The sequence below is a fragment of the Chaetura pelagica genome, unplaced genomic scaffold (genome assembly GCF_000747805.2).
Source record: "Chaetura pelagica isolate M959 unplaced genomic scaffold, ChaPel_1.0 scaffold344, whole genome shotgun sequence".
Lineage (NCBI taxonomy): Eukaryota > Metazoa > Chordata > Aves > Apodiformes > Apodidae > Chaetura > Chaetura pelagica.
In genome coordinates, this window is record NW_009953098.1 from 11,086,084 (window position 1) to 11,111,372 (window position 25,289).

The following is a 25,289-nucleotide window of genomic DNA, read 5'->3' on the forward strand; positions in this document are numbered from 1 at the left end:
GCTGAGTGACAGCTTGCAGGACTGCAGAATTCACAGGCTTACACAACTCCCTTTCTTGTGCACAAAAGCAATATGTGATCTGAAATAGAGACACCTGAAGCTGAGGGACTTGGCCTTATATGCTTTGATTTTATTTATTTACATTTTGTGTGCATGCGTCCGTGTGTGTGTGTAGATACTGCAGAAGAGGCGTGGAGGTTTCTTACAATACCTATTTTAAAATGAATAGCTTGCAAATACAGTATGGCACATAAGAGGTGGGCTTTCCACTGCTGCTTTATCGCTTTGCATTTGTTATGCCTGACCTCTCAACAATTTGAAGGCAAACATGAAAGTATAATTCAGCCAAGCCTTTGTTTAATGGATAAGAAGCAATTTACATATATAGGTAAGTTTGCTCCCACATAACTATTACCAGCTTTAAATATTTACCAGTGATGTCATTCTCAAGATAAGAAGTACTAAATTCACCCATCACAGCAGGATTTGCCTGAGGGATGCAAAAGCAGAACACTGCAGAGTTTTCTTAATGAAAGCTATAGAAGGATTTTCGGAGCCAAACCTAAAACTCAGCCAGATTCTCAGAGTTTTGCAAACCATTTGTATATTGTGGGATGAATAGAAGGTAAGTCACTGATGAATTGTGGTTTGGATAGAAACCATGAAAACATGATGTTTTTTACAGCATTTGTCTGAGGTAGTACATATACCACACACAAAAATGCAAAAATATACAGATATTCGTAACTATCCGCGTATTACAGACAGGAACTATGGGAATGCTTGCATTTTTATCTGAATTTTCAAGAAAACAGATAATTTTAGATAACATTTTTCATATTGACCATGGTTGTCTAAAACCAGAACAAATTATGTAATAGTATTTCTGGGAATACTTCCTGAAGCTGTTAGTTAATGCCCTCTGAGGCACTAATTTTGTTTTGGCTTTAGCATCAGCTCATAATACAATTAACACTCAAACCAAACATCACTTATGTGCTGGGAAAGGATATTGGTTGAATCACAAACAAACATACATGACAAACTGTGTTGTACTTTTTCTCAGTAAACTGCATAAAACTTGAGCAAAAAATGTCTAGTGTCTTTATATTTCTGATCTGTAGAGCCAGTAGTTAAGCAACAGAGATGTATATTTGTATATGATTTAAACAGTTAATTCCCATGTCAAATGCAAATTTAGCTCAATTCATCGCAAAGGTAAGATTATCTTCCTCTTAAATAAACTAAGAAATGTAAACAGTGTAACACCATAAAAAAAAAAAAATCTCTTCAGTACTTGTAACTGGTAAAATGTGACTCAAACAGATGTGCTGGTATATTGTTAATGTAATGTCTCAGAGGACATATAGTGAAACATAATTAGCAAGAAATTTATGTATGAACCCTCCAGCAATTTTCTTTCTGGGATTACTTTGAATACAAATATAATTTAACTGATATATTTCATATTTTAAAATTAGAAAATAAGGCAAGTGCATTTCTGAAAAAGGTGCTACTCTTCCTACACTTCTAGATAAACATGTGACCCTCTGAAAATTAGATCAATAATAAAAACATTAAAAATATCTGCAATTTAATATAGACTGAAAAACTATCAAAAGACAAAGTGACCAGCAACAATTTCAGAAAATATTTTAGACTTCATAAATACGAGCACCCTATATTTACATAAATTATCTTCTAAACTAGTTTTCCTTTGAAAGACACCTTTTGTTCTAACAGATATGTCCATTAAATTACATAAATGTTTCAAATATGAAAAAAATAGTAGCAAAATAGAAGCATCAGATGATGGCGATGTTTTGGACTTGCTTTTTTCTTTTCCTAAGATTTGGTTCTTGAAAATCTGTAGTCAGCTTTCACAGAGCTTTGAAAAAAATTACAGCCCAATGAAATGTAAAACTCCTGGACTAATAATTACTGCTACAGTATAAAGATTCTGTTGTGAGCTGTTGAGTTTTCATATATAAAGATTATACCCATACTTGTAAATCCCAGAAAAATGCTAATTTTAAAATTTAAATTCTAATACACTATTGATTGTAGTACAAATTTACATTGAAATTATGAACTTAATCCTTTTAAACTGGCTTTGTACCTTAAGCACATTTTTATACCTGTAAAAGTAATAGTGCTGTTTTAAAAGGTGTGCTTCAATACAAGGTTGATGTCCACCTTCCACAAAACAGGATCTTCCTGATGAACAGGGAGACTGAATCCTGTTGCATGATTATTTTTTTTCCTCAAGTACCTTATAACTCTTTAGTTTGTTACTCAAAGCACAGAAAAAAAAAAGCCCAGCCCATCTAGGAGGAGCATTACTTGACAGCACACATTTCATTAGGCTTCAGCTGCATTCCTATGTTTTGAGATAGAGCAACGGGCATAACCCTTGTTTCCTTTGAAGACAATGAAAAAAAAAAATAAAATCCATAGTAGATTGAAAAGGAGCTGTATCTTTTCTTACAATAATTGGATATTGATTACTGTACTTTGAAAATGTGAGGATTTATCTCAAACTAGTCAGATAGTCTTAAGAGTATCTTACCAGAGAAGCAAAAAGAACCTACTGTACAAAGATGCTTGGCTCAAGCAGTAGTGCAAAGTTACACTGCCCCAGTACTGAATGCTCCTCTAGAACTAGCAGTTTGTGCACAGAAAACAATGTGACTCCTTACCTTCCACATACTCTTTATATAACTTTAAAAAAAAAGTTCCCCATAACATTAGGCAATGAAAGTATTCATAAGAATTCAATCAGTGAAAAGCAGTAATAAATTGAGAACAAGTGCCATCTACTACAGTGTATTCTGCTTTTTAAAATATCATAGCTGAGCAACATATGAGTAGTTCCACTGGAACTCCCACTTAAAATCCTCCACCCCATCCAGATAAGCAACGAACCTTTAGTACAAAGGATGGTGAAGACTGACCTGAACACCAAACAGATTGTACATTCAACTAGAGTCTGGGGAGAAAAGGGAACTGTAGTTTCCCATAGAGTGGCAGAAAACAGACAGTGTCAGCTACTAAACTGACTGCTCACCTGAGGTACTGCAGTGCAGAGGCCTGTATACAAAGGAGAATGGGAGGAGCTTCCTGAATAAAAGGACTGCTGCAATCATTGATCACTGCTATATAGTGCTCCAGGTAGAAAATCTGTTCTTAGCTGCTAAACTCTCAGCACTAAAATCCACCAGTGGAGATCCCGCTACATATTTTACCTGAGAAACAGAGGTAAAACTCAAGAGGCAGTTCTGAATAATTTCATAATGTAGCTTGTCTCAAAACCTACACAAAGGTATTTTTAGCATACGTAAAATAGGACAATTTTATTTCCCCCCAGATATCTCTATAAAGAATCTATAAGTGCATAATTAGAATGATTCCTCCTTAAATACAGTTAAAAATATATCCTGCCCTTGAAAAAAATTATTTTGGGTAAAACCCTATGCTCTGTTTTATTTAAATTTTTCTTAAGCAGTGATAAGTAACTATACATCATCATATCACCAAAACTGTAGATATGTGGTATATCCTACTTGCAGCCAAACTGCTGAATCTACCAGGCTGTACATTGAGACCAGATTTTTAGCAACCTGACTGGGGTTATGCGTTGCTTTTTATGGTTACAAAACAGATTCTGATAATGTAGACCAGCTCAGCTCAGCTCTGAATTTATTAACATACAATTTTATTGTTTTTTCCTTCCATGTCCAAATCAGAACTGCAAATGGAATCCACAGTCGTATTCTTTCAACAAATTTGTATTTTCTTACCGATATAAAACATAACCTAGAAATCCCCAACTCCTTCCATGTAAGTTGCCAGCTTAACAAAAAAAAACCCAAAACAAACAAAAAAACAACCCAGGAAAAAAAAAGAAAGAACATAAGATAATAAGATATCATTCCTACTGTTTAACACTGTTTACAGATCTTGGTAGTTGGGGGTAATAAGATACAGTATGTGGATTATTTAGCAACAGCTTTTAAAATATACACCTTCTCATGTAATCAATACCAGTATTCCTTTATGATCATTGCCAATTTGTATGATAAACTCTTTTCAAAGCATATCCATTTACTTGTAAATAAATCAATTCACTAATTCTTTGGCATCAGAAGAATCATACAGCTGCAATTGTTCCGTTGTGGCGAGAACGAGACCTTTCCAAAGTTACTCGTCTGTTATCTGTAACACAAAGAAAAGAAAAAACAAATCACCATAAGATTTGAAACATGAATAATGCAATGTCAAGAGGTTTTCAAACAGCCTTGAAAATAATTTCAAATGATATGTGAATAAGTAACTAGGAGACTGGATCAGAGAAGATGCACACTGCAGCTGCCAGACTGAGTTCAAGAGTTCTGCAATCAGCAATATATTACTTTCCTGATCAGAGATGCTGGGTGATAAAAGCATTAGGAGAATCCTGAAAAAAAATCCCCTTGGAAACAGCACACAATAACTAAAATTCTGGGTAAAATTCCTATTTTATTTATGCACAGAAGCTCTGGAAATATACATTTCACATTTCGTGAGAAAGTACTGATCAGCGTGGTAGTGAAAAGCCTACAAGTGTAAGTGCTAACACTGCTCACTATAATTTGGTACAGAGTTAAAAATAGAACAGTTAAATCAGCCACTTCTTGAGCATTTCCTGCTTGTGCAATGTGAACAACTTCTAGTATAAAATATTACACAGTAATTATTGCAATGAATAATAAATGTCTCTATCACAGCAAAACAATCAGAAAGAACCAGCCACATTCCTAAATGTCTTTAGAATAAAATTTTAAAGCAATGAATATACACATGCACACACACAAAAAAAAGGCAGAAATTTAACCCTCACTTAGTTTTCTGGAGGTTTGGATCTTTCTTTTTTAAAATGTGATCCTGCCATGTTCGGTTTCCTTTTTTGTTTTCTTTTTTTGGTGACTGCTTGCTTTTGACCTAGCCCTTTCCTTTCTCTCATATCAGATTGCTGTTCTTTGTTGGCATCAGTAGACCATCTACATTGCTACAGCATCAGGGTGTCTCAATATATGGCTGGAACTCCTATTTAGTACTGGAATATTATACAAGTCACCTCAGAAGCAAAAAGTCTGACAAACTGCAGGCAAGCAGGTTTTCTTGGCTTTTATCCAAATGAGACAATTTACCTCTATTTGTTTCCCCAGTGCAGCAGACTACAAAAGGATGTCACTGGTACTGCTGTGTGTGCTAAGCTTGGGCCAAGGCAGGACGTTCAGGCACAAAGCATGCGAGTCCAACATGTCTGATGGGTAGAAATACATCTTTGGAAAAAAATATTGACTGAATGACTCTGTTCCAGAGACTAGGGGAAGGGTTGGAGCAAAGATCAATCTGGCATCTCATTATTGTACATAAATACCTGGAGGGAGGGTGCAAGGAGGCTGTAGCCAGGTGCTTTCCAGTGGTGCCCAGTTGGAGGACCAGTTGGATATGGGCACTAACTGGAAGACTGGAGGTTACCTCTGAACATCAGGGAAAACTTTTTTATAGTGAGGATGACAGAGCACTGGAATAGGTTGCCCAGGGAGGTTGTGAAGTCTCCATCCATAGAGATATTAAAAAAACTGTCTAGACATGGTTCTGAACGACTGGCTCTAGGTGACCCATCTTGAGCAGGGGGGTTAGACAATACGACCTCCAGAGGCCCCTTTCAACCCCAACCATTTTGTGATTCTCTTCTAAGCTAACAAAGCCAGAAATGATCCAAACACATTAAATAAAGTTCTGAAGAATACAAAGAGAAGTAATCTCTGTGATCTGTTTCTGGACAAAGAACAGAGGATGCCTGTGGAGACTCCATCAGCTCTGCAAACTCAGCTGTCCTTGCCCCTGTTCAATGAAAGTGTCTCCAATGCTATAGGGAATTAACGGCTCCTTTAGCAAGATTATTAGTTCTTTTTATAGTTCTGCCTTGCCTTCTTTTCCTAATGAATCTATCCATGCATAAAGTATTCAAATTACCCTAAGTCAATCTGTTTTGCATGGGAATAAATCTCTACACTGGTTGCAGTGTCACTAGGCACTGGAAATTAAAGCACAAAGATGCTGTCTTAAACCCAGGAAGGAGAGTTATCAACTCAAATGTACTGCTGTTCCTCTAGAACAGTGACTAGTAAAGCGTGTAGTGACACTTGCTCTCTATGGGGAGAAGCACCTCCACCAGCAGACTATTCCTTGATATGATTTCAAGATTGTCAACTGCATAGGTTAAAAACAGACTAAGAGAGTCTAAGAACTGTTAATTTCTTCATACTTGGTTTTGTTTCAATTTTTCTCCTTTCTGTTTTGGTTTGGTTTTTTTTGTTTGTTTGTTTTTCCCATCATGTTACAGGCAAACATTTTCTGTAACTGCACAACTGAGCTGGGTCTTAAATAAAACATAAAAGAAAACTGTAAAAAGTAGATGCATTATAATTTTCTTCTTCAGCTGATAACAAAGAAATTATTTCCCCAATTTTTAGAAGTAACATATTCGTTTAAATTACTTCCAGTTTTTAAATAAAAGGAATTGTATTTTCTAGAGATAGGAATAGAAAATCTTAAAGAATCCAGAGAAGCTGGAAAGAACTACGAGGTTCTTCTAACCAAGGGAACTGGGATACAATTACAGCTATTACCACTAAGAAACAATGTCAGCATTTGCAAGATATTTCTTCTGCAAAGCTCAGGGCACCTTACAGTGGGTTCAACCAAAACAAAGGCAAGTAGGATATAAACTAAACTTTGATAAAATTTTCAGCTCACTATAAAACAGGGATGGGAAGATTAGGTCTGTTACTATCAATCTAAAAGCTTTAATGTTCCTGAAGATTTGAGGTAAATGTAAAGTATTCCTTGATCTTTACAAAGAGATCTATTTTGTTCAACAGTGCAAGCAAACCTCTGTGTGTGTGTATTTACACCAGGTTAAAAAAAGGCAGCATTACTATGTATACATACGTATGTACATACACATAAAGAAATCACCCATTTCTTCACAAGATGGAAAATGTACTTGTGTATGTGTAAACTTATTTGTTAAGTTAAAATAGTTTCATATTAGGATCTGAAACTGGCCTGGCATTTCAGTGACTCAAGCAAAAATGTTAAAAAAAGTTACAGAAATTTCTAGCACTTGTCAACACACACACTCAATATCTCCGACAGCTGAATTTATATTTTTTTTACATTACAGACTATACTGAATTCAACACAAAGCAAGACTAGCTCATAAACATGACCATGACTACTAAACTGCATACAACATCAATAAATGGTAAAGCTATTTGCTTGTATTGCGGGGAGGGAAAATAAAAGGCAGTAGTATTTAAAATTAAGCCAAAGATCGTTGCCAAGAGGCTCAGGTGTACTCTTTAGAAGCATGTAAAAATGATGAGAAAACATGATTATAGTTTTTATGTGCATCAGTCATGCCTTCTGGGTAACCCATCTACCTATGTAGAAGAAAACTGTTTCTTACTTAAATGTCAAAAGTTCATCTCTGTTGTAAGTAGGGCATTTAAGAAGCATCCACAATGCTCATATGACAGACATTATAATCTGTCTCAGAAATGAACGCATGAACTTAAAAGTGGTCTCTTAATCAGCTGCATGGACTTTTTCTTGTAGCAGTAAAAGGCACAGCAATGAAGGATTAAAGCATATTATTAGATCATAAAACAATCCTCATTTTTGAGCTAGCTGAATCAAATACATATGAAGTAAATAGGCAATTAAATATTGAGAAATAAAATTGGTAATTCATTTTTAGTTTAGTACTAAAATGTAATCTTGACCAAGCAAATTTTACACTTCTACTGGAAGAAATATATGGACTTTGTTATAAAAATAAGTACTTGCTCCAGTCACCTTGCACTTAATATAGTACCATACTACCTAGTATCTACAACATGCAAGATATTTGTTGAGGTGCTTTTGACATATACTCATAATTCATCATGATTCTAAGTAATATGAATCTACTGATGTAAAAAAAACAAAACAAAAAAACCCAACAAAACCCCGCCAAAAAGCTTAGTGGATAAATACAATAAACACATACTATGAAGTTAACTAAAATCTGAACCATTATTTTTAGGCAAGGTATTTTTATTTTATGGAATTTGATAGCTTCACCCTTAAGATGTTCTCCCTTACATATTGTACATATAAAGCCTTAAAAGTTACACTAAATTAAAAACATATTGGAAGGGGAGGGGAAAATAATTCTGCAAAAATTATGCCCTGCAAAATATATTTTTGCTCTCCTTAATACTCCTTCATTAGTTCTGTTATTAAAAAAGAAGTCTCAATAGCTGAAATAGATTAACTCAGTAGCTTGTTATCAACATAAAGCTCAGTTATATTAGAAAAAAAATAAACGATATATTGCAGAACTGAAATACTAAGATGAAGTGACTTTTACATTTTGCTTTCTTCTTATCCTCTCTTCCAGGTAGTAACTTTGAGCTCTCCTAATTATAAGTGTTACTTTTTACGAGCAATCAATGCTAGTAATAATAGAGATGTGCAATCATAAAGACTAGTCATGGAACTGAGATACCTAAAAAGGCAGAGTCTACAAAACCATACCTCAAAGGTACTTGACTGGAATTTGTATTATCCTGTAACAACTACAAAAAAGTTCACTCTTTGACATGCCTTAAATTATAAACTGGGGTATTCAAGAATGAGTTCTACCAGAATTTTTTCATCTTCTTCACAGACAGTGGTCACAGGACCCTCGAACTTAAAAATACTTATTTCAAAGGATGTCTTGGTTAATAAATGCTGTGTCAACAACACTAATAAGAGCTTAAAATGTTGAAGGGGTAATGTACAGCATTGGGTGCTCAGCAGATGATAAAGGAGCAAGCACTGCACCTGTGATATTGATGATACTGGCATTTCTTTTTTAGAAAAAGGTGGAAAACCAAGTTGCACTTCACTGGTGTCACTTCCATTCGCCATTTACCAGCTCAGCACAATCCAGTTGTGACCACTGTCAGTACAATATGGGAACACAATACAAGTAACATTTTTGCAACCAAAACCTAGAATGTCAACCATCTGTGTCACAATTCCATTAAGTAAATAAATACTTATCCTATTTAGAACTAAAGAAAATGGAATTAAGTATTTCTAGAATAGAAATGGATTTGTAAACTCTATTATCAAGTTTAAAATAAATTTTCCTATTGCTTACTCCAAGCCTTAAAGATTTGGGGAAAAAAAAAAAAAAAAAAAAAAAAAGAAAGAAAGAAAGAAAGAAAGAAAGAATTGGCCCACTAAGCTAAGATTCCTCAAACCTTTAAATGATCTGTTTAATATTTTAATGTGACTTGGCTTTCTTTGTTAATAGTACCACTTGGGATCCACATTGAAAGCTCTTCCATGACAGCTGCGATGGAAAAGCCTTAGTCTGAGACAACACACGCCTGGCCTCAGGGGTTACAAGACAAATCAATCTATTTTTCTCCTTTCCTCCAAGGGTAATTGGCCTTTGAAATGACAGAGGAAAATAGGCCTTCATGTCCGTACAACCCAGGCACACACACAGCCATTTTCCATTTCTTTTTCAGTTTGAATGCTCTGTTGAGAACTAAACTTTCAAAGATGGGAAAACAAAAGAGAAGATAAGGAGGAATGATTGCACCAGTTCAAATCCTCTCCAATAACAACCAGCACTGTGACCAGCATTTCAGTCTGGAATTTACAGAAACCTGCCATGAATAGCTGTCATCTTCCTAGTCAGTACTTTTTTATTCTTGTGATGAAGTTTACCGGAATTTTTGTGACAGCCCGTACCACTGGCATTCATGGAGATTTGTCACAGAATTTAGTTAAACTGAAAAGTTATAGCTACTTCACTTCTTATAAAATCTTACAAAATAATGCTGATTTCTACCTCCACCTTATGAAATTGTCTTTTCAAGCAGCAATCATGACTATGAGTACCCTACAGTCCTTATGCTGTGCTAAACATACGGTCATGTACAAATTCAAAGTTTCACACTTAGAATACTGTTAAATTGTATACAGTAAATTTAAACTTGGTTAATAAATTATTTCAAAGCAGTGAAACTCAGCTGATATCCTTCCTGTTTTTCTGATTGAAATTAGATATGATTGTAATGCATTTCTCTTATCATACCTCTAGTAAAATATTCTCATGTGAAAATAATTTCCACTGCATAAAGATGAATAATCAGCTAAACTACAACTGATACACAAACCCAACAATAACAAAGTTGAAAAAAGCCAAAACAATTTAGTCTTAAAAACAGTACTAAAATTCCCTTGAAACAAGGTATTGGAACCACATCGATAAACCTGTAATCTGAACATGCTCAGAGGGACTGTGTATACAGGTGTAAAGCAATTATTAGATTTGATATCTGAGTGAATTCAGGCTCCCATTAGCGCTTGAATGCTTCAATGACCCTATTATTTTCCTTCCAATGCTCCCAGACCTGATCATCTTAGTTATTTTGACTAGTGAAACAATTAGGACACAAATGTATGATTTGTTTTAAACCAAATGAGACAATTGAAAGAACTTCATAAAATAACACAAAAAAAAGAACAAGATGTATGATGTGATGTGTCAAATCCTGGAAGAAGGTCAGGTCTAAGGTAACAGTAACAAAGAAACAGAGAAAGAGATCCACTGCAATAGAATTACATTTTTTTTCAGATATTTTCCCTTGAACTTCTAATTTATAACCTTTATTGCATCTCACGTACAGTTCAAAAGGGTGTATCTTATGAATCAGAATTACAAAACAAATTTCAGACAGTAAATAAAGTAGATCTGCTTCAGTAAGGAAAAGAAAACCAAACCTCAAACACAGAAAATCTCGTTTCGTGTCTACACACACACTACTAGCAGTTTTTCAGAAGTAAAATTAGATCCTCTGAAGAAAAATCCCCAAACATTTCACATCAGAGTGAGTCAATTTGCTGCTGTAAAATATGTTTCTCTGTTTTAATTGTACCTACTACCTTACTGTTAAGGAAAAGTGTGGGGCATTGCAAGAAAAGGTATTCACCTTTTGAACGGATTTGGTGTGCTGGCAATAAACCATAATCTTAATAAATAATGTAATTTAAAATGGTTTCCAAAATGCCCTATTCCCAGGTCTCCTATTAACACTACTGCTCTTACACTTTGTATTTACTTTGAAAGTAAGTTGACAGCAAGGTTACCAACAGGACAAAGAAATAAAGACAGTAATAGCTTCTGAACTTCAAGTATACAGGCAAACTTAAAGTTAGCATCTTCCCTTCTGAATGCATTTGTCCTTAAAAAGAATCAAACTGACATCCAAGTGGTCCCCTTGCCCCTTCCCCCCTTTCACTAATGATATGTAATGGCTGCTGAGGCTGCAATAAACGTGTTTATGTCCAGCTAGATTTCCATCATTTTACCATCTAATCTGATACTTTTAAGCAAGAAGAGAGTCGCAAGAGACCAGCACCAGCTTGTGCTGAAGGCATTTCTTGACATCAGCCTTCACTTGGCACTTCAAATGGAAGTATTCGAACTGACAAAACACACAAAGTCAAGAGGGAAGGCTCTGCACCTCTTCTCTGAAACTGCCTGATAGAAGTCAATACCGATTCCTTTACAAAGTTACAATCAAAACCTGCCAGATGAAAGTCAAAGGGGAAGCTTTCTATCTATTCCTTACAATATTTTATTTAAGAGTGGTGTAAGAACGTGTTTCCCTCAGTAGGATGACGCCCATCTCCACTTCTCATTTCTATCGGTTAGCAGTTTAAATACTGGCAGTTACATCTCCCATGCATAGACACTTTATTCTTTGCATAGAACATGAAAGTAATGAACTCAAATAGAGGGGAAAAAAGATAAAGGTTTCTTTTCTGTAAAGGAATTTCTTTCAGAGCAGGAGTTGGATAACACTGCTGAACACTACCTTCAGGTAAACCGGCCACCACAGTTTTTGTCTATGCCCAGACAACTGACAACCCTTTGTCAAAAGCAAACAATTTTCTTTGTAGTCTGCAGAAGTCTGTCTCCTGTATTTTTTATGCATCAGAAACAAATTCTCTTTATATATATAAAAAACCCCAACTCTGCAATAACTTGTAGTCTACATGTAAAATGAAGTATTTTAAATAATACAATAAAGGCAGACTATCCAGAATTATTTTTTTTATTAAATAAAATATCAACATTTTTTATTCATGGCTAGGTTAACATTTACAATTCAGCATTTTGCAATATTTAAATGAATTGAATATGTTATGAGAAAACTTAAAACTACATCACTCCTGTATGACCGGCTGGCACAGGCTGATGTCTGCTGTGCCCATCTGCATCTTCATCGTATAACATTAAAGAAAAGCTCCTGGCTGAGCCTTGCAAGATGATCTCATCACTACCTGTTACTTAAAGAAGTAACACACCTCAACTAAGAATAACTAGGCTCTGCATGTGACTTTTACTGTGAATTATTTGCAATGAAGGCATATGCATGGTATGTGAATATGAACTTTCACTTATTAGAACTTATATAAGGAAGTAATTTATACTATACATGACAGACTGAGGTAAAATATGACAACTTCTAGGAACTTAGGACTTTAATTTCTTTCTTGGCTGAGCACAAACAATTCCTTTATGATTCAGTGTGAGACCTTGGTGCTTACATAAGGCAGAATTTGATCCTCTATGTTCATATAAAGAATATAAGTATAGAATCAGTTAATACTGAGAGGGCAACAAGTTTTCATTAAAGAGCTCAAAATAGTTGCTGTTCATTAACACTTGCATCTGAGGAGTGTAATTTTCTAAGGCTTCCTGTGCCATTTTAGTAACAGCTCTCCCAGATGGAGAGTGGAACCCCAAAATTAATACCTGATCACTCCATAATCCTCACCTGTTTTCCTTGAAAATATGCACTGTATCACTTCCCAATCAATTCAGTTCCTTCTGATGTAACAGCAAGGATCTCAGAGGAAGAAGGGCAGGGACAGTGTGTGAGTACAGCATGTGCACTTGTTCTTCAGATGGCTCCGAAGAACCTGCGAGTGTTTCAGGACTGCCCTAGCTACTTTTGCAAAGACTAAGGGGACAAAGATTTTAGGTGCACGATTATTGTCTGCTTTTTAAAAACAGGTTTAAAATAAGGCTTTTAAAGGCCATTTAACAAAATATTACTTCCAAACAAGACTGACTACCTAAATTAATCCCTATTCAGAAAAAAAAATAAAATAGAAAAAGCAATTATATACATATAGACACAATTGTTCCTAAAGCAAAATATCTATATATATACATGATAACTTCTTTCCAAGGTCCAGCTCTTCAGCCTTTCCCAGATGCATAAATACAAACCCTTCCTTTACTAAACAATGAACTGCGACAGTGCTGGCAGCCTGTGTTACACATTATGAAGATGGGCCCAACAAAAATGTTAACATCTGTAATAAAAGCAAGCTCAGGTCTGGCTTGATAGACACTAAAGAACACATTCTATTAGTAACAAGAATATGTAGCAAGTTCTCAGAAGTTTTCACCAGAAGTTTTAAATAACAATTCCACTGTATTTTAAAAACAAAATAAACAATAGAAAGTGAAAGAAAGTTAAGCTCTTCTAACTAAGTGAGATTTCTTCATCCCACTATTTCTAACCAAAATGCTCTTTGGGTCACCAATTAACAGCTGATACTCTACTACAAGTCACAAGTGTTTAACTCTCTGGACAAATGTCAAAAGTGGAAAACTAATTGGCAATTTTCAAACTCTCAATACCAAAGCTATAATCTTGTATGAAATAACTTACTACTTACAAAACGAGTTCTAGAGCAAGCAATGCCAAGGTTAACGTTGATCGCCATCAGGTAGCGAGACAATCTTAATATTGCTTACACATTTGTAAAAATACTTTGTTATATGATTTTAGAATTTAAATTCTGTACATCACCCATCTCTAGACTGAAGAAACAGAAGGGAAGGTTAGGGCAAGGGTAGCTTGGCTGTGTATAAGGTAGCAGAAAAGGCTCAGAATAGGTCACTGCTGAGAGTGTAGAAAAGTGAATGAGTCATTCAGGGATAAACCTTGGCCTTAAAGCATTTTCTAAACACACAACACTTGATTTACAAATAAAGATAAGGGTTGTTGGGGAATCCTTTTTACTTCATGTGGAAGTGACTTCAGAGTCTCACATCTTAGATGCCTTCTGGTCTTGAAAATAATGTTTCATGCCACAAAACAAACACTATTTTTGTTACTCCTAAAGCCAAGGAACTCTGCTTGCTTTTAAAGCCAAAGCAATAAAAATAATGAACCAATGTCCACCAGAAAGAGAGTGAATCAGATTTCAGAGCACACAATGTGTGTGTTGCCAGTTCTGTTGAATTACATTTTTGATCAAAGGACATGTTACCATTATCTTTTGGTACTCTCTTTAACTAGATGTTCTAGACAGTGTTTTCTATAAAACAGGCCTGAGACTTTGGTGAACGCTGATGACAAGTCTTATTAATGTCCATGTATTTCTCTCAAGGAAACAATGAGGTAAAATTAAACAACAAATTCTGGGTTTGAGGCTCTTAAACTACTTTATCAGCTGTTTAGGAGGAAGGAAAAAATAAATTAGCAAACTAATATTTTGATAGAAAATAGTAAAAAACCCTAAAAGTATATACAAGAAAGTCTCCATTTCAGCTTAACGACTTGAATTGCAAGTTAGTCAGGCTTTGGATAGAGAGAGCCATCTCTACAGGCTTTCCTCTGTAAGAATCAGAATTTTTTAAAATTATTTTTCATTAATTTTATGAAATCTGCATCTGTGATTTTGAAATACTCTACTCAGCAGTAACGGAAAAACAAACTGTAAATGAAAAATTTTCCAAAGCTTTAATACAAAATTTGTTAGAGATGTTTTTCATAAAGTATGCAAATCCTGCCACTTACATTCCAAGTGCCCTACTGACTGCAGTTTAAAACAAATAACTATTTTATAAAACAGCATGCTTGCAAAGGGCTGAAAATGATATCTATAATATAGAGCGGAAAAAAATGAGGAAGAGAAATGTTCTAAAGTATGCAAAGTCTTTTCCTGCCCTCTTTTTTAATTTCTGACAAGAGCACATTTGAATACTTCCCTCTTCAAACTCCACAGATGTATGAACAGTAAAACAGAGTCAAAGTGCTTACTGCAATTTGATTTGTTGTGTTTTGAATTTTAGTTCAAAAAACAAACTTCAAGTACTTCAAGTCCAGCACAGCACGAGACAGACATAAGGTCTGGGAAGTCCAGTGGAAAGGATTAGTAAATGTCACAGTACCTTCAGGGCACAGTAAATCCTTAAAATAGGTAATGATTCAAGAGTTTAAACAGGGAAAGTACAGCAGGGTGCCTTGAAAAAAATATCTGCATCAGGCTGAAATATCTAACAGGCTTAATGATGAGCAAATGAAAAGGTCACTTTGCATTGTGATCAGTTATAAGTTCCAGTTGTTTGATGGGTCTGATGCAATCATTTAGCACTCCAGCTAAAGAACTGTTTAAAACAGTTACAGTGCCTATTAAAAAGACAATCCCCTTTTCTTCTGCATTATCAAACACGTATGATGACCAGACTGTTCGCAGAAGGGAACTTCTGAACTTTAAACATAAATGCCTTATGTGCTTTAAAATAAGTGTATATGTTTATGCATGTGTACACGACCATTTCATTACATTATATTAGGAAATATGTATGTACATTTACAGATAAATTGGTATACTTCCGAGTTTCTTCTCAGATTCCTTGTAATAGAATTGTTTAAAAAAATATTTTATTTCTATTACTTCCTTTTCACTTCACAAGAAGAAGTACAAAATGTTACAGCCATTGCTAAATGTCCATCTCTTTAGAAAGTAAGAAAGAGATATGACAGTTTCAGAATCTTGGCAAAAATCAAAACAAAGCAACAGTAACAAGGAGGGGTGCATTTTGTTGTGTGTGTGTGAATAAGGATACTTGACAGGACCTTAGTCTGTAGTTTACCAAGGACTAACTGGTAAGGTTCATGATAGAAATATGTCTCAGAAAAAAAACTGTTTTGCATGTTATTTTGTCAACAAAAACCACATGGGTTTCTAAAACCCCCCCTCCCAAAAATGGGAGTATCCTTACCAATTGACCATTGAGAAAAATAATTTACATCCCATCAAGCCCATTTCCTCACAATACATCTTGAAATCTCTAACATACACATCACACTCAAACTTCTGTGACTAAAATATTTGTTAACAGAGTAGTTAAACTGTAGAGCAGTAAAAGCTAGAGCAGTAAAAGCTACATCTACACTTCTGTCTAGCCACTCCAGAAAAGAAAGGAGAATATACGGAAAAGAGATGAATGGGATAAACAAAGTAAGTCTGTACTATATTGAAGACTGGTAAGTGCATAAAATAGCAGCAGTCGGGCTATACTGCTTAACAGTCTAAGCAAATAGAGATGCTGGCTGCAACATGAGGAGAGGAGAGAATGGGAATGGGACACAACAGGAGCAGAGTGGCTCTTACCTACCCCACACTGACTGGTTAAATGTCACATTCAACTGTTATGTTGAGCCCAATGTTTTCAACACCATCAGTGACTATCCCATGGAGCAGCCCCAAAGAGGAAAGGTAGCTTCTAGATTGGTGCACAATAGATTTTAGAGGACTTAGTTCAAAGGCGCCTGTAACAGTAACCATGTGGTACTGTCACTTAACATCCTTGCATGAACAAAACCACACCAAAAATTGACTAATTGCATACAATTTGAAAATGAAGACCTATATAAAAATAAGCAAAAAACCCCATAAAACCAAGCAATCAAAAAAGAGGAAAGTTAAGGAACAGATTAGTCACCTTTTACAGGTGGCATGAATAGCACTTAGAAGTACCTTATTAAGAAATAAACAGCAAAGACATACCAAGTAACAGCAATAGGTTTAAGACACAAGGAAAAAAATAAGAGTGATTATGCAGCAGGACACAAAGTTGTTATAAACAAGCAGGCATCCTTCCAAATGCTCAAATCTTGTCTAAAATAATGAAACAAAGAAGCATGATCTTTGCATCATGACTCCAGTACTAGGTATTACAGATGCACACAGGACGATACAAAAAAAAAATGTTCAAAGAGAAAAACAAACTCTGGTAAGAAATAATAATGCTATTTCTATTAACGTTCCCTCTGTAGCATATGAGTAAGGAAATGAGCATAAAGGTTTTTCAACCTCCCAGAAAAACCTGATAGATATCTAGTAGAATAATTTTCTATACAATTAAGTGATGCTGAAAAATCTCACTAAGTATCTTGGAAAAATCCAAGGTCAAATACAGTCAGTATTTAAGCAAACCACTTAGCCCCAGATATTCTGGGTCTAATCCTAATAGTTTAGCCAGTTAAGCTGTCTTTCCTTCTTTCAGTCTGAAAATGGCTTAATCATGCAGTCTGGCTTCATGCAATTAAAAATCTACTAACTTGTAACTGACAACTGACGTAACAAAATACTAATTCTTATCCTACGTAATTTGTATTTATATGACTAATATTGACCATAATCAGATAATACACTAAAATCCTTGATTTAAACTTCCAATCACCCACCTTTGCAAAATTTACTTTTGTGCAAAACTCAAAATTGATTAGTATCATACACCCTCCATATCTTTTCCTTACGACAGGAAGATAATTCAGTTTCTTAATATGTTTCATCTTGCTTTTTCTTTCAGATGATCTATGAGATGACTGTTCATGTGAACTACGAAGAGGCTGAAGGAGTTGGGCTTGTTTGCTCTTTTGAAGGGAAGGGCTAAGGAGGGCTCTAACAGCAACCTTCAGCTGCCTGAAAGTCAATCACAAACCCCAAGTCAAATGCCTTTTTGGTCATGACAGAAGATAAAACAGGAGACAGCAGACCAGACTTGCAGCTTAAATGTTAGGAAACAAATGGTACAGTAGTTATGCAGGGCAGCACTGGAACGAGTTATCTAGGAGGTTATGCAGATTTTCAGGACTTCATTTCACAAGTCACGGCCAACTCCACCTAGTGTGGTGATAATCCTGCTTCAAGCAGGAGACCATACTAGATGATTTCAAAGAGCCCTTCCAAACATTTCTCACACCCTATCAATTCCCAGAATCTTGGCAAGCACTTATCAGGGATTCAGAAATAATAAGCATTAACACTAGTTATTTTTGGCTTGTCAATTAATATTTACATCCATACTCTTTGCAGTTCTAAATGCCAAGGCTTTGGTTTCAGTAATATTTTTGAAACAGGAAAAGGGTTGGTGTGTTGTGGGTTTTTTTGCCAACATATAATTTCTAATCTGTTCAAAGCTTAAGCCAGAACTCTTCAGTAAGACTTCTTCCTAAGTAACTGTGTATAATGAAAATAAATTAACATCTATTATTTAGTTTCATTCTTAAAATAGTTACCATATGTCCACAAGCTAAAGCATATACTGAAAAAAATAAAAGTTATAGATAAGGGATCTTCAACACTCTGAAGACTCAGTGATAAGTTATGGTAGAACTAAGATTCAGACTAGCTGTCTGATAAATTCCTGATAGTATGAAATTACTAGTAATGGTTCAGAATTTAATAGATCAAAAACATTATTACTAACACATTGATAACTACAACAGCCATAGTCAGGTAGGAGTGAACCCATAATAGAGGTATATAAGAAGTCCTGCTATGGACATGGTGCAGGAGTTCTATGTTTTTGGCTGCGTTTTTTCCACAGTGTTTTATAATTCAGCACCCGTAGCGCATGTGCTGGACAATTCCTAGTTGCAGAGAAGGTGTGTTCCTCGGCGAGGCACCCTTCTGATTCCATTTGAGGGACCCAGCAGAGAATAAAACCAGGTCACTTCTGTGTGTCTGGGGTTTCTTCCAAATTGCCCAGAGGAACCCTATGTATCAGGATGCAGATGCAAGTGAACACATGGACCAAGACTCTTGAACATGCCATCAAACATCTGTCTGTGCCACAGACACAGCCAAAGGAACTTCAGTCAGCACTGTGATGGGGAGAGCAGCCTCCTTCCATTATGTACAAGTAAATAAATAAAAAGCTCTTGAGATTTTGAGATTGCCTCCCATCATCTTCAGCTAAATGCCCAGAGAGGCGATCGTGAAAGGGGCGGGCGGAGGGGAGATGAAGTGTGGGAAGTGGAAGACAGAGAAAATGAAGTTATCCTTCTTTAATTAAATGTCTAGATTTCTGATGGATTTCACTAAAGAAACACAATACTGAGAGAATCTGCTCAAGAATAGCAAAGAATAAGAAGAAAAGCTTGCTGAGAAGCAAGCTTTGACGTCACAAATAGAAGTCTTGAGTTGTCACTGACATTTCTGAATGTGGTGTACCACAGGAAAAAGTCATATAACTGAAAATATAGTCCACATGAAAAACAGAATAAAATTAAGAAGTTAAAAGAAACCAAGGGGAAAAACAAGACTGCCCTATGAAATATCAAGAGAAAATAGATTCCTGATAGGGCTTTGGTATGGTGGGGCTTTTTAGTGGCTTTTTTTTCGTTACTTTTTGTGGCCCTATTATAGCTAAGATTATATCTGGAAGGACAGGAGTGATTGACAGATGTTCCTCCAGTGTGCATGATCTGAAAACATGAAGCACAAGCAATTTCAGCTTCACTCTATTCTAAATATATGACCTGTGTTAGACTTATTTTTTAAAAATTATAGGGCACCTTAAATTACTTGGTCTAAAACTGTGATATTCTGTTTCATTTTGCTTTGAGTTGTGGTATAACTTTCAGTTAACCACTGAAAAACACATCTGCTAAGAAAGCCCTTGTTCAGGATGGAATTACAAAACAGGACTAAAGAGAGGAATTACCAAAAAGTACAAAAGAGTAATATGCTGTCATCTTATATGTCCACAAAATTGGAATATACATGGGAACTGAAGTCAAAATCCTATTGAGTCCTGTCTGGAACACAAACAAACCCATTTCAGGTGAAACTGCACAAAATTCTCCAGCTCCCACATAAACAGTATCTGTCTAGGGAAATTTTGTGCTGTTTGAAAGACAGAACAGGAAAAAGAGTCTGCAAACTAACAAAACATTATTTAAAATAGCTTTAATTCTGGAATGTAAAAATATTTGATATAGAAAGGCTACACATTTTTAACATGAAAGCAAAATAAGATCAACTAACTTTTATGGCAGTAAAAGAATGGTTTTAATCTTCTGCATAAATATTCTCCTGTGGCTTTTAGTAAACCTGCTTGCCATCCCCAAAAGGATACATTTCCATTGTCATTAGGTCTAGAATGTAAAATATTTACTCAGATTTAGTCACAAACACACCTTTAATTGTAGTTCAGGGTTTTTTAAGCTAGACTTCAGAAATGAAAACATTATTTAAATATGCAAAACTTAGAATCACTGAGAGATGAATATTTTTCCTTAAGCTCAGCCTAAACGTAGAAGGAACAACAAAATATAGGCCAGTCATTTTATTTTTATTAAAAGGACAGACGGGGTGACATATGGGTCGAAAATACTGCAGAGACTCTAAGTCTAATCTATATCCACACACATAATACGTACTATACATGTACATTTATGATGCCCGCACTGTATGCATATATATGAATATATATGGGATAAATATTTTGGGATGTGGGAAAGCTGATCTGAGATATGTCACAGTAAGAAAATTAAGATAAAACAATGGGAAATAATATAGCTCAGGAAAACATTTTCATACAGCTTCAGTTAAGATGTTAACACCAGTTAAATAGAATAAAGAAAGTGGAGATTAAAACTACCTCCCATACCTTGTACAGACAAACCCACACTACATGGTGGATGAACATAATGTATTAACAAAAGAGCAGTCTGACATGTCACTAGAACAGAATAGAAGGTGTGGGGACAATATGACTATATTCACTGAAACCTCTGACAAAAAAAATACAGAAAACGGACTACCAAAGCCTCTTCAATGTTTACAAAGAAATTGATTTTTCCTTGTGAATGTGGCTGAGGAGTGAAAATATATCTAATTCATAAAAACACATAAAATAAATACAACAATGGGTAACAAACAGAATCACAGGCTCCAAAGCTAAGTGCAGTTTCTTGTAAGGTAGTATGAGAATACAGAATTTCTTTCAGTTCAGATTTCCTTCAAAATAAAGTTGAACCTAAAGCCAATTCTTACTTTATTCTACTGAATTGATTTTATAACTTACATGTGATCTATTTGTATATGGGTACATAAGTTCTTTATTAGAACTTACATGAAAAGATGTTCAAAACACAGGACACCCAAGCAGCAACTCAGCTGAGGGGTGAGCAGAGAAGGAAAGAAGGATTTATGAATTTAATTTTTTATCTACCAGTCAGCTTAAGTTGATACATGAATAAGTGATTTAACACCAAAATGATATTCAAATATTTTACTCCAATCCCCTATTGGTTCTAAATTTACTCAGAAGTCAGGATTATTAATTCTTCATGACAGAAAATCAAGATTTAAAGATGATCTGATAACCCTTAGGAATTACAAAATAAACTTAAGATAATAATTCAGACAAAATAAAATTATTTTACATATATAAGAAAAACATCATGCATAATGTCCATTTAGGCATTTCCTTTGGGGCAGTAACTAATTATTTTTTTTTTAAGAAAAAAAAATAATTTTGTATGTACAGTAAAAAGTTTGTAAGCAAAAAAGGGGACCTTTAATAATCACTGTGGACTGTATACCATGTTACCCTCTACTTAGATAAAATTGACAAACAGAACCCTCAAGCACACATCTTCAAAAGAGCCTGCAATATGAAAATGAATGAAAGAATTTTAACCCAATGACCTTTATTTCAATAATAATGCTTACTTTAAGACAATATTGCTTTCAAGATCAAGCAGTCTATTCACCAAAGCACATCAGGCAAAAAATTATTAAAAAAAACTTGCTTTGGACAATTTTATAGAGAAACTGATTCAAACTTTGTAAAAGTTACAAGTTGTAAATGATTTTTAGGTAAATTTTTAGCTTTCAGGTCATGTCTGCAGGGAAGCAACAGTAAAACTAACAGTGGCGTGATGCAGAAACTGTGCAGATGTGCATTGATTTTGCTTTTTTTACCCCAGAGTTCTTTTTGCCAGGAAAATCACTTTAAAACAATGTACAAGGCAATGACAAACAATTTATGTCTGTGTTAATTTTGTATTTTCTATATTGTTTAATGATATTTATACTTCAAAGCAATTAAAACTGCATCTCTCCAATATATGTACACTGCTTTTCCTTGATGCAAAGTTGTGATATACACACATAAAAATCAACCAGGGCAACATTCTGTCTAGCAGTGAGTAAAAGATTACACCAGAAAATTTAGGAGCCAAAGTAAGCTCTAAAGGCAGTTCCTGTATATTCTATCTGTAATAAAAAATCCTGACAGCTGCTTCCCTGAAATCCTTTAGTTGTATAAACTTGAAGCAGGATTTAGAGGTTCTCACTAATCTGACCTGTAAAAATAACAAAAAATCTTTTTGATGCCAAATCTATTTGTTTTACTTTGACCATTGCAGCAATATACATCACATGGAAGAAAGAGAGGTGGGAGCATGCTCTACTCTGCAAGTCCAAGTTAGGTCTCAGGGAGGGAGGGAGGCAGACAAAAAAGCTCAGAAACCTTCACGTACTAATATATTAAGTGGCTAAGAAATGTTGATTGCTCCAAGGAAAGCCATGGCAAAACCTCAAATTTTTGCATCTCATAAAAGCTTAAGACCTATAACTACAAAATACAGACTTTTATGAAGTGCTGTAGTTCTGGTTTTGTGTGGGGTTTTTTTTATTGACAAAATATTTTGGAGACTTTCTTAGTATCTGCAGAAATGATGGATGAAGATGAAAGACAGAACAGCATTTCCTTCTTCCTTACTGCAGTTTTAACTCCTTTAATATTTTTGCCCAGTCATCATGTATTTCATCTAAGTGTAGTTTTATTTTTAACAGTATGCTTCTGACATTGGCAAAGGGCTTCCATATTTATGACATTCACCACACAGTAACACTGGGCATTTAATCCATTTAATTTTTTGATCTGTTTATAGTTCCTGATTTGTGCACATCACTAATATTAAGTGCATTGCAGAACACAGGCTGAGCTAAAGGTGAAAGCTTCTTTCAGTTGTCCTTTGTTTTAATTTTATGTGACTTCTGGGTTCCCTAACGATGCCATTCTTATCTATAAAATCTATTTCTTCGCTATTTTAAACATAAAACTTAAAAGGCATGCTGAAAAGTGCTGAATATCTTAAGTGGTCTATGAGGAACTTGGGACTTGCAGGAAGTAATTAAATCTCTTTTGCCTTTAAACCCCTCCCTTACTCTATCTTCCCATTCTGCTTTGTCAATTTGAAAAACTATTCTGAGATACCATCTGGCTAATAAAGACAGTGGAAGAAGGAAGCTTTAAAAGCAGCCACAGTAATGATAAAAACCAGTCACCCAAGTATTCACACCAAAAAAGAAAGCCCAAAAGAATTTACTGTTCAATGTGAGTCAACATCTTTTTTCCTCAATTAGGGCTTACAATAAAAGCAACATGAATGTTGTTTTAATAAACCAATTGTTTGGGTTTCTTCTTTTTCTTTCTCTCCCTTTTCTCTTTTTTTTTTTTCTGTGTTTTTTTGTGGTTTGTTTTAATTTAGGTTTTAGGTAGGTCTTCCAATAAGTATGAATTTTGAAAATGACATGCTCTTGATCTAATCCTAAGAATTTTCCCTGAAACTTCTTACTCCCACCTCTATCCTCAAACATTCTGAACTGAATGATGTTATTTCAATGGGCACTGAGCACTGGATTGAAGCGCAAACAGAATTTGGGGAAGAAATTCCTACGAAAACTCATATAACAAAATGTCAATCAACAAACTCCCAACAGAAAGTGTTTTAGAATGATAATCCAAACATATTTGCATACTAATCAAATACCCCTTGAAGAATTACTACAAAAAGCATAGCTATACATATATTTATAACAAAGATCAGGGTTACTGCATCTACTACATTTGTGATGACTAGGGAGACAAATTCTGTTAGACAGGTTTTAGAGACGAGAACTTCTGAAAGCAACATGATTTTGTTCCCAAATAATATAAAGAAGTTTCAATGCCTGTGTCATATGACAGATTTCAGCAAAAATAACCACTTTCCAAGTCTGTATTTAGCCATGAATTTGATTGGCCATTTTGGCAGTGAAGTTCTTGCTGCCTTTCTCTACTAATTCCTCGCTATCCAAAGCATTTTATTTGTAAACGAAGCTATAAAATGTCATTATTTTATTTGAAGAGCTTTTTGCTAGGATACCTGAAAGATTGAAATGCATAATTTATTATCAGCTGCATTGTACAGATCCACTTCAACACACAGTGTTGATACAATTTGTGTGAATCTCTCTAAAGTTTCTATACAGGGAAACTCAGCATTTCATAAAGAAGCTAAAGTAAACATTGGTTCAATCTTTCCACTTCCAAGTACATGTAGAGGAAATGGTAGGAGGGAAGTGGGAGGCATTGCAAGTCAATGATATGAGGACAGAAGTGATGCAGGTTGCATTGAATATGTGTACCTGGGAAGTTTAGTGAGGAATATAAAAACACATGAAAACTCAAACATGAACTCAGACAATAAAAACAACCAAATTTATGATCCTCTACAGTCATTTCAGTAATGCTACTGGATGGTAACCTGAGTTCTTAGGAAAACAACATCAGTTGCAAGATGTAAAATAATTTTGACATTTTTAATACAGCTTCTTATATCATCAGTGAGTGAGGAAAGACAGGTTAAAACATAAAGATGGGAAGTGGCAGCACATGCAAAAAAAATATGAATGTATGTCAGAGTGAACACTAAAAAAAAAAAAAGTGAAAGTATTTCTTCAAGAGAATGCAGTAGTCTTTGCTACTAAATAGCAATGCATGGGCACCAAGGAGTAACTTGCTCAAAATAACTTGCTTAATATTTTCCCTTCATAAAGGATAAATATCAATAATTAAAGTTATATAAGGAACTAGACAAACTTAAATTCCTAGATATTTTTGTTTAAAACATCTTAATATTTACTGAAAAGGAAAAGCAGGTGTTTTCTTGACATTTTTTTTAAATGCTAATTTTTTCCCCTAAACTCTTTCTATAAGCAAATATTGATCTATATCAATTATGAAAAAT

General features: G+C 34.9%; 1 protein-coding gene across 1 annotated transcript in view; it reads right to left on the reverse strand.

The window, feature by feature from the left end:
• Window positions 1-4,150: 4,150 nt before the first annotated feature.
• DIAPH2 (diaphanous-related formin 2) overlaps window positions 4,151-25,289 on the reverse strand; it is a 195,346-nt gene continuing 174,207 nt past the window's right edge. The window contains exon 28 of the mRNA XM_009997260.1: window positions 4,151-4,215. Coding sequence (XP_009995562.1) covers window positions 4,151-4,215 — 65 coding nt within the window. The remainder of the gene's footprint in view (window positions 4,216-25,289) is intronic.